The sequence below is a fragment of the Alosa sapidissima genome, chromosome 4 (genome assembly GCF_018492685.1).
Source record: "Alosa sapidissima isolate fAloSap1 chromosome 4, fAloSap1.pri, whole genome shotgun sequence".
NCBI lineage: Eukaryota > Metazoa > Chordata > Actinopteri > Clupeiformes > Clupeidae > Alosa > Alosa sapidissima.
Window position 1 is genome coordinate 17,179,466 of NC_055960.1, and position 10,000 is coordinate 17,189,465.

At 48.2% G+C, this 10,000-nt stretch overlaps 1 protein-coding gene across 1 annotated transcript in view; it reads left to right on the forward strand.

Moving 5' to 3' along the window:
* Positions 1-10,000, forward strand: part of eif4g3a (eukaryotic translation initiation factor 4 gamma, 3a) — a 73,895-nt gene that overhangs the window by 50,198 nt on the left and 13,697 nt on the right. Inside the window, exons 11-19 of the mRNA XM_042089195.1 lie at positions 550-624; positions 1,415-1,534; positions 1,916-2,077; positions 2,304-2,501; positions 3,614-3,760; positions 4,949-5,185; positions 6,301-6,405; positions 6,945-7,083; positions 9,885-10,000. The exon at positions 9,885-10,000 is cut by the window's right edge and continues 6 nt beyond it. Of these exons, the coding sequence (XP_041945129.1) occupies positions 550-624; positions 1,415-1,534; positions 1,916-2,077; positions 2,304-2,501; positions 3,614-3,760; positions 4,949-5,185; positions 6,301-6,405; positions 6,945-7,083; positions 9,885-10,000 (1,299 nt within the window). The remainder of the gene's footprint in view (positions 1-549; positions 625-1,414; positions 1,535-1,915; positions 2,078-2,303; positions 2,502-3,613; positions 3,761-4,948; positions 5,186-6,300; positions 6,406-6,944; positions 7,084-9,884) is intronic.

Below are 10,000 nucleotides of genomic sequence, written 5' to 3' on the forward strand. Positions count from 1 at the left end.
AGATGAGCAGCATGTTAAAACCTTCACACACACACTCACACACTCACACACACACACACATACACACACACACACACACACACACACTGATTTCCTTGGTCAAAGCCATTCAGGGAAACACAGCGTCAGTTGTTCTCCTCTCCTCTAAAGCTAGCTCCCCGCTCTGGTTCCAGCCAGGAGAGCAGTTGTAAAGAGCCGCCCTGATAAGATTGTTAAATGATTAGAAGACTGTTCGGCTTGTCCATGTCTTATCCAGCTAAACATCCACATCTCTACTCTACTCTACTCGCCCCCCTTTCTCTCTCTCTCTCTCTCTCTCTCTCTCTCTCTCTCTCTCTCTCTCTGTCTAGTTCTTCCACTCTCTCCCTCTCTCCCAACACATAAAGGTCCTGTTTTCATTAAAATTGCAGTGGTGTTATGTCAGAGTTGGCAGAGGGGGATAATTCACCCCTCAAACGAAGAGCTTGAAACAAACGGCCAGGCTGCGTGCGGTGTGTGTTAAGGGAATGGGGGTGGCGGTGGGCTTTTGGTGTGTGTGCTCCCTTGCAGGTTCCTAGCTTGACTTTTCTCAGAGCACATGTGGCCAAGGCTCCTGAGCTGAGTTGGACTCTACCAGAGGTGTGGGTGGGCCTGCTCTGCTCCTCCCCCCCCCCCCCTCTCTCTCTCTCTCTCTCTCTCTCTCCCTCTCTCTCTCTCCTGTCACACTGACTCTCTCACTCAGGCCCTCTCTCCCCCCAATATACTTGTCTCACTCCATCAACCTCTCTTCGCTCTGTTTCACTCTCTCTCTCTCTCTCTCTCTCCCTCTTTCACGCTTACAGTCTTTCTCTCGTTTTCACTCTCTCTCGCTCTCTCTCTTTCTCACTCTTTCTCCCTCTAACATTCTCTCTCTCAATCTCTCTCTCTTTCTCTCTCTCTCTCTTTCTCTCTCTCTCTCTCTCTCTCTCTTTCTCTCTCTCTCTCTCTCTCTCTCTCTCTCTCCTCTCTCTCTCTCTCTCTCTCTCTCTCTCTCTCTCTCTCTCCCCCACGTCACACTTTATTTGTCTGTTTCTGTCTGCCTGAATCTTCGTTATGTCTCACATGCCCTTTTCCTTCCGGGTGTGGTCGTCAAGATTGATGGGGTTGGCTTTGCCCAATCTGGTGTTGATACAGATTGTTGATTGACTGATTGAGCCTGAGAGCCTGAGAGAAAGAGGGTGGACTTCCTCTCAGCTCTGGGATCATCGGTGTGGCTCAGGGGTAGTATGGAGAGCAGAGAGGAGCGGAGCGGAGGGGGGGAGGGGTGGAGAGCTCTCTGCGCCGTTCCCATTCATCTGCCGGTGGTGGATTGGTGCTCGCCCCCTCCCCCTGCTGGAAATGAGTGGTATTGCAGTGCTGATGCAAGGGCCCTGTGCTGATTCTCCCTCCCCCCCAGATAAACCAGAACAAGCTGCCCAGCCGAGCGCCAGACCCCAGGGTCATCTCCAGGGGGCCCGACTTCACCCCCGCCTTCGCCGACTTCGGACGACCCATCACGGGTGGCAGAGGTGCTCCGGTGAGTCCATAGAGCATTTACATCCAAACACACACGCACACGCCACACACACACGCCCACCCACCAGTGCACTCTCATGCTGACATTTTCCCTTCAGAAATGCGCCCACATATTGACGTGTGTAGGCACATACTGCTATACTAGTGCCACAGCACTAAACACATACTCCTGTGGTTGGGACTAATTAGAGGTGAGCGTGTTCAGTTCTAAACTTGCTGAGGTAAAAAAAGAAGCCCTGAAGAGTGTCCTGGGACCATAATTTAGGTCTCAAAGCAACGGCTGGGCTAACACAGGCTGCCGGTTGAAAGAGAGTGTGACCGCTAAATGGATCACTAAGGCTCTTGCTGTCTTCCTTGTCCCCATTTGTCCCCCCTCAACCAGTTGCTGGGTGTCTGCCCACGGCGGCCACAGCCCCGTAAGATCATCACCCACATCTCGGTCAACGACGACGTCCAGCTGAAGAAGGCGGAGAATGCCTGGAAGCCTGGCATGAAGAGGGAGATGCCCGCTGCCAGCAACGACCCCGACACCGTTAAGACACAGGTGAGATGCCAAAGCAGTGAGTGTGAGTGTGTGTGTGTGTGTGTGTGTGTGTGTGTGTGAGTGTGTTTGGTGGGGTGATGTGTCTGTTTAGGTCTTTGCATAGCTTTATGGCATAGACTTGTACACATACGTGTTACTCACGTATGAACTAAGTTTCACCCTCTCTGATGGCGTGGGGGAACTAAGTTGAACTAAGAACTAAGCTGTGTGTCCTCATTTCCCTCAGGAGCTCTTCCGTAAGGTGCGCAGCATCCTAAACAAGTTGACGCCGCAGATGTTCAACCAGCTGATGAAGCAAGTGAGCGAGCTGACCATCGACACGGAGGAGCGCCTCAAAGGCGTCATCGACCTCGTCTTCGAGAAGGCAATCGACGAGCCCAGTTTCTCCGTGGCCTACGCCAACATGTGCCGCTGCCTGGCAACGGTAGGTCACATGGCTCACTTAGCACAGGGATGTGTAAAGAACACCACCATTAGTTAAGTGCCTGAACAAATACAAGCTCCAGTGTGCTTGGCCTTCAGCAAGGGTGTTTTGACCATTCTCTCACACTACTTTCATCAACATATGACAGATTCTAAAATTCCATCTTATGGAATTCAATGGACCCAAATATTCTTCTTTAGAACGTTCTAACCACACAGGGTCTGGCCGTACCTGTTGAAGGGCTAGATGTATTGTGTAGTCAACCGGCGTCTCTTAACAGCATGGCACACATGAGATGGTGTCTGGCAACGGACGCTGCTCGCATCCTTCTGATCCCGTTGTCGCCGATTGCCTAAGAAATCCCCTGTGTTATTCCCAGAGGCCCCGTTGAGGCCCCTAATAGCCCAGTGGCCATTCAGTCACTGGTCGTTCATTAACTAAATGGCTGTGTGGCACAAAGGCCCCCCCTCCTTTCCTCTACCTGCCTGTGTGGCGCTGCCCCTAAAGGCTCTCAGATGTCGGCCAGTGCTCGGCTCCAACGGTGCTAAGTGTTTGCTTTTGTGACTAGACCTCTCCCGTTTGTGTACTCGGCCAGCTGGGTGTCCTTGGATTGCCTTGTTCTGTTGATCTCTACATCTTTCTCTCTCTCTTTCTCTCTCTCTATCTTTCTCTGTTTCTCTCTCTCTCGTTTTCCCCCCCTGTCTTTCTCTGTTCCGCTGTCTATCAGTCTACCTCTCTATCTATCTCTCTCTCTATTTCTCTATCTTTCACTCTGTTTCTCTCTCGTTTTTTCTCTCTGTCTTTCTCTCTCCTCTCTCTATCAATCTCTATCAATTCTCTTTCTCTCTATCTCTCTCTCTCTCTCTCTTTTCTCTCCTACTCCCTCTTTCTTTATAGCTCACTCTGTAAACCACTTCCATGGTAATGCTGCGTTTTGTCTAGATGCTATCTTAAAACTTTCCCATAACAGACGTCATCAAATAATGGTTCAATGAAACAAAGCACAAAGCACACTCTGACACACACACGCACGCACACACACACACACACAGACACACAACTTCACAGAAACACTTTTCTAACCTTCTCTTTGCCCTCTCTTGCACATGCAGCTGAAGGTGCCCATGACTGACAAGCCCAACACCACAGTGAACTTCCGCAAGCTGCTGCTAAACCGCTGCCAGAAAGAGTTTGAGCGGGACAAGGTGGACGACGTGGTGTTCGAGCGCAAGCAGAAGGAGCTGGACTCAGCCACATCGGTAGAACTTCGCTCTCTCTTCACTGTCCACTCAGCTTGACGCAACTCATCTGTATGCTAAAATTGCCCATAACAGACACGCCGATGGTGTTACCTGACCCCTGATTTCCACCTAGTCCACCATGTTCCGGCTGCAGCACAGTCGCTGATCTCTGCCTCTATCAGGGTTCCCACGGGTCATGAAATTTCTGGAATATCATGGAATTTTGGAAAGTCTATTCCAGACATGGAAAGTCAGGGAATTTGATCATTTTTGGGATTTTGTTGTAGCAGTTTAAAATTTACTTTCCAAAATACATTGATACAAATATTTCCACACAGAATTGGTGTATATCTAGTTATTAGCTGTACTGCTTGCTTGAGTAGCCCAACTTTGTTTATTCTATGCCCATTTATTCATCTCCCACTCTAAAAAAGTAAAAGATTCTTGAATGCTACGCAGATGCTCTGAAATCATTGGTAGATATATTGTACCATTCATTATATAGTACCGGTAAGTCATGGAAATTATTTTTCAGTTTGTCAGGGAAAGTCAGGTAAAAGTCATGGAATTTAACATTTGGTTTAGAGTGGGAACCCTGCTCTATAGTTGGTACCGGTACTTGGTGTTCCGCCAGCTGCGGCATGAACATATTAGAGCTGTTTGAAAAGCGTCTCTCTGCTCTTCATTGAATGTGTGTCTAGTCTGTTTCTGACGGGTGCAGCTTCTAAACGGAATGATTGTAAGGTGCGTTCAAATTCGCCAGTGGCTACGTTCAGTGGCTACGTTCGTGAAAAACATGTTTTCTCTGAACAGTTAATTTTGAAGGATTTTGTGTAAATGTTCCAAATCAACAGTAACTCTTCGTCCAGCTTCTCTGTATGTTCACAAGGAACTATGTACTCAAACTGTTTGCGAGTGTTCGCAAACATTCATGTAAAACTAGGCAAACAGAAAACTGTTAGCAAACATTCGGGCTATGTTTGCGAATTTGAAGGCACCTCTAGTGTTTCTAAGTTCATCAGTTGATTGTGAAATGTGAGATGAGCAGAATGAAGTTGGAGTAACCACTGAACCCAACTATCTTTTTCCTCCTATCTTCTCCTTTTCCACCCTATTCTTCCTCTTGTTTCTCTCTCTCTCTCTCTCTCCCTCCCTCTATCTCTCTCTCTCTGTCCCCACCTCCTTTCCTGCGCTCCTCCACTGCAGTCCACTGAGCGTGAGCGTCTGCAGGAGGAGCTGGAGGAGGCCAAGGACAAGGCACGGCGGCGCTCCATCGGCAACATCCGCTTCATCGGCGAGCTCTTCAAGCTGAAGATGCTGACCGAGGCCATCATGCACGACTGTGTGGTCAAGCTGCTCAAGAACCACGACGAGGAGAGCCTGGAGTGCCTGTGCCGCCTGCTCACCACCATCGGCAAGGACCTGGACTTCGAGAAGGCCAAGGTAGGGATGGTGCGTGTGGGTGTGTGTTGGTGTGTAGTTTTCTTCTTTGTGTGTTGTAGTGTGTGTGCTAGTGTGTGGTTTTGTTTTGTGTGTGGGTATGTGTGTATGTGAGTGTGTGTGTGTGTGTGTCCTTTACTGAGACAATGAGACGGAAAAAAGTCTTTCAGAGAGAAATGGAGTATGGAGAGAATGAGGGAAGAAGTGATCAATACCCAGTGCAGACGCAGAGTGCAGAGAGAGGGGGGCCAGGGAGAGCTGTTTATATAGCATGAGGTGGAGAGGAGAGGGATGGACCGAAATAGACTTGTACTGAGGTGTGTGGGTGCGGAGGAGAGGTGGAAAGAAGAGACTGAGCAACTCACCTCGCTGTTATGAACACAGGAACACAAGAGGGCGAATTAATTACATGCCACACAGCCACACACATACACACACACACACACACACACACACACACACACACACACACACACACACACACTCCGACTCACTCACTGAAAAACAAATCCCAACTCTGAGTGATGGAGGGGGAGGTGGTGGGAGAGAAGAAAGAGGTGTGTGTGTGTGTGAGAGTGTGTGTGTCTGCATGTGTAATACTCCAGATGATCTATTGGGAAAGACAATGTGGCATTAGATGGTTTTCATGTATCTTGCAAAAACTTTGTTTAGAGAGCGTTTTCATCCAAGACGGGCAACCGTCCCTGAGCATCCTAAATCTGTTTTATTCCTCCTGTTCCCTCATTTGTCTCCTCCTGTTTCTCCTTTGTGTCACCCTTTATTACGCTCATAAATGTTTTATGTTAATGTTCTTCAATGAGACTTCGTGCTGGCAGCTCACATTAATCATTGCAACTCTGCCTCCACATCCAAAGACAGAGAGTCAAAACTGGAGTGAGTGAGGGAAGACGTACTGCACTTAGGGGATGAAAACAAGCACTTGAGCATCGTCTGCAGCACGCAAATAACAGCCAAAGATTCTGGAATTAGTCCTCTGTTTAGTCCTCTGCTTCCTGAAGGGGAAGAATGGGGAGAGTGAAGGAGCCTTTGGATTTGGGATGGAAAGAAGGGGGGGAATTTTCATTTTTTCTTTTTTTTTTTCCATTCCTCTTCTCCAGCCTCGCATGGACCAGTACTTCAACCAGATGGAGAAGATTGTGAAGGAGAGAAAGACGTCGTCACGGATACGCTTCATGCTGCAGGACATCATTGACCTCCGGCTGGTGGGTTGACCTCTTTGTCCTCACCTTGGAGTGAATGTAATGAGGCTGAACTGGTGGCTTCCTCTATTTCATTTCTGGCTTTACAGTACAGGCCCACCTAAGGAGCACGTCCTGTGTAACATACATACATACATACATTAAAAGCTTAAACTGTTTACCATGTTGTTAGTCGCTTTGGCTAAAAATGGGTCAGCCAAATGTAATGTAACGTAATATACATTTATTCATTTAGCAGATTCCATTATAAACATCAACTCACTGTACAGTCCAGAAATGTGCTTTTCCATTATGTTTTTATATGTGCACACTATGGATATTAAAGCCATGTTGCTAGTGTTGGTTAACTCCCAGCAGGCACACACACACACACACACACACACACACACACACACACACACACACACACACACACACACACACACACACATACATGTACACACACATAATGTTAGAGCTGACATGACGTATGCCCGTGATCAGGTTTTGCTTTGCTGCGTTTTCTGACCTTGTGTTGACTGACCTTGTGTGTGGGGTCACAGCACAACTGGGTGTCGCGGCGGGCCGACCAGGGCCCCAAGACCATCGAGCAGATCCACAAGGAGGCCAAGATCGAGGAGCAGGAGGAGCAGCGCAAGGTGCACCAGCAGCTCCTCAACAAGGACAGCAAGAGGAGGCCAGGTCAGTAGGGGCAGCAGCAGCCGGCCAGTAACGGTGCTCTCACACGCTGGCACTGAATGCGCTGACAGAGACGCTTCTCATTCACTTTACATGGGCTTACGTCATCCGTTGCCCAAGCGTACTGTGGTTGTGGTATGTGATGTCGCTTTGCTCCCTTCACCTCTGTCAGAATGTACTGCACTACTCAACTGCACCAGCACGGAGCAATGTATATGCCAGCCAATCAAATTGTGGTTGTGTGCAAATGCGCAAAAGCGTCTTTCAACATCTTTTCAAAAACAACACACAGAGTTCGGTATATGGTCCGAGACAGCCGTATTTGGATATAATGCTTGGATTTTGTAAAACTTAGCAAGAAAATGTACATTCTTAAAAAAGCTCTTATTGTAACCCCAAAACACGTCTGAAATGTGTGAGCCAACTATTTAACATCAACAAGTTAGCAAGCTAACTACCCTCCACTGCCAGCTAACAGCAGTGACTGGTTGTTGACTCGCTTCAACGCATACACATCATAAACTGTGTAGTACACCCCGAACGTGGGCAAAACCCAACAGAGAGCGTTGACGTACACCACACAGCACCACACAGCACCACATAATACCACTCAATACCGCACCACACAGCACCACTCAAAACCGCACAGCACCATTCAACACCACACCACGCAGCACCACACAGCACCACGGGCAAATCCTCTTAGGGGCTTAGGGAGGCAGAGCACACAAGAGTCACCGCACCTCTATCTAGCCGTCTCTTTCTGTTTCGCTCTCTCTCTCCCTGTCCTGCTCTCCTCCTCTCCGTCAGTCACTCTAGCTATCTCTCTGTGTGATTTACTCTCTCTCTCTCTCTTTCCCTCTCTCTCATTCATTCTTCCTCTCCTCTCCCTTTCTGTTTCCCTCTCTCTCACTCGCTCTCCCTTTCCTTTTCTCTTTCTCTCTCTCTCTCTCTCTCTCTCTCTTTCCTTTTCTCTTTCTCTCTCTTTCTCTCTCTCTCTCCCTCCCTCTCTCATTCATTCTCTCCCTCTCCTCTCTTTCCCTTTCTGTTTCCCTCTCTCTCTCACTCACTCTCCCTTTCCTTCTCTCTTTCCCTTTCTGTTTCTTTCTCTCTCTCTCTCTCTCTCTCTCTCTCTCTCTCTCTCTCTCTCTCTCTCTGTGTGCACTGCTGAGTGCAGTGGCTTCAATATTGACCCCCTCTGACAGTCATTATGAAATGAAGTGCTGTGCATGGGCTCCAGAAACATCACACGAATGGATATGGGTTTGGAAAGGGGTATTAAGTGTATTAGAAAAGTCAGCACAGCTGAAGAGCGGATGATTTACCCGAGCCACAAGCCCTGGAAATTTGGAAAGAGGCAGAGTCGCTTCTCGCCATCCACAAAGCAAGCACAGCACATCCCTGGGTTTGGGAGGGGGTGGTGACTGGCCACCACAAGGTCCTCTAATAAGCTCACACACACACACACAATGTGAAAATTGTGGGACAAAATCTTACACAGAATGAAAGAATGAAAGCGTTTGAAACAGGATGTGAGAGGGATTTCAAATGTTACACCAAACTGGTTTTTATTTTGGCCAGGTCTTTGAAGTGCAGTTCAAGGCTCCTGAAAGGCAAACTGAGCACCAATTATGTGGCTGCGCGGGAGGGGTTTTAGGAACCTTTGCACTTCTTGGGTCTGGTGTTACTAGCAGTTACTGTCATGGCTTAGATGCAGATCCCTGGTTTGATACCCGACCGTTTCAAATATCTGGTCGCTTTGGATCAAAGTGTCTGCTGAACGCTGGCCTTCACCTTCATTAAACAGACTTGTGGAGCCAAAGTCATTCATGGCATGTAGTAGAGAGCTGCATTTCCTCCATTCGTGTGTTCCCCGGCTTTCTAAAATTGATACTTCCTGTCCTTGATTGTGATTGGCTGAATCGCGTCCGATGCCGTTGTAAAATGCAGCATAAACATGTACCTTGACCGCATTTCGTTCTATATTACTGAGCTACCATAACTTGATACAAAAGTTAAAGTAGCTGCGTCTCGACGTTGCTTGGCAACCATTCAGATAGGGGAAATATATTTCTTGGCGGAAGAATGATTATCTAGGAATAACTTGTTATATTTCTAGTTGCTGTGCCTTTACTTTATGAAACTTTGCCAGGTATTTATAGTAACAGTTTTAGAAAAGCAATAAGCCACTCGAGTCCGTAGGTTACACTGATTCTACAACAGCTACAACGCCCCTTAGCTGTTGTAGAGTCAGTGTAACCTACGGCCTCTCGGGGCTTATTGCTTAAATCTAAGTTGTGAGCTGTGTGATACCAGCCTCTACGTCTTCCAGTAGGAGAGCTCTGTGTGTGATGTAATCTCTAGCTGCTGGTTTGGTGACTCAGGTTTGTGCAGGACTCTGTTCACGCTTCACGCCTATCAAAGATAATGAAGCGCAGCTGTATTGATGATCAATAGTCCACTACAGGGGAGGGAGGGAGGGAGCCAGTGATTCCCTCGCACAGATGAATGGATTTTCTTGCTGGCTGGAAAGTGTCCAAACTAATTACTACTGTGTCCGCAAAGACCCTGATGGGTGATGCTCGACGGGTTGGGCTCTAGTGAAGGTTCATGCAGGTTTTTACTGTGCTGAAAAGGATTATTTGTGGGGGTGAAATGGTAGCGGTACACTGGGTCAGCATGCCTAATATGATCTGCTAAAGTGTGTGGCCATAGACTACATGTCACCAGAACAGTGAGCTCAAATGTGTGTGTGTGTGTGTGTGTGTGTGTGTGTGTGTGTGCGTGCGTGTGTGTGTCCTCAGACCAGAGAGAGGTGCGTCCCCAGCGAGAGGAGCGCTCCCAGAGAGAGGAGAGCTGGAGCACTGTGCCCATGAGCAAAAACAGCAGGACCATCGACCCCGCCAAGATCCCCAAGATC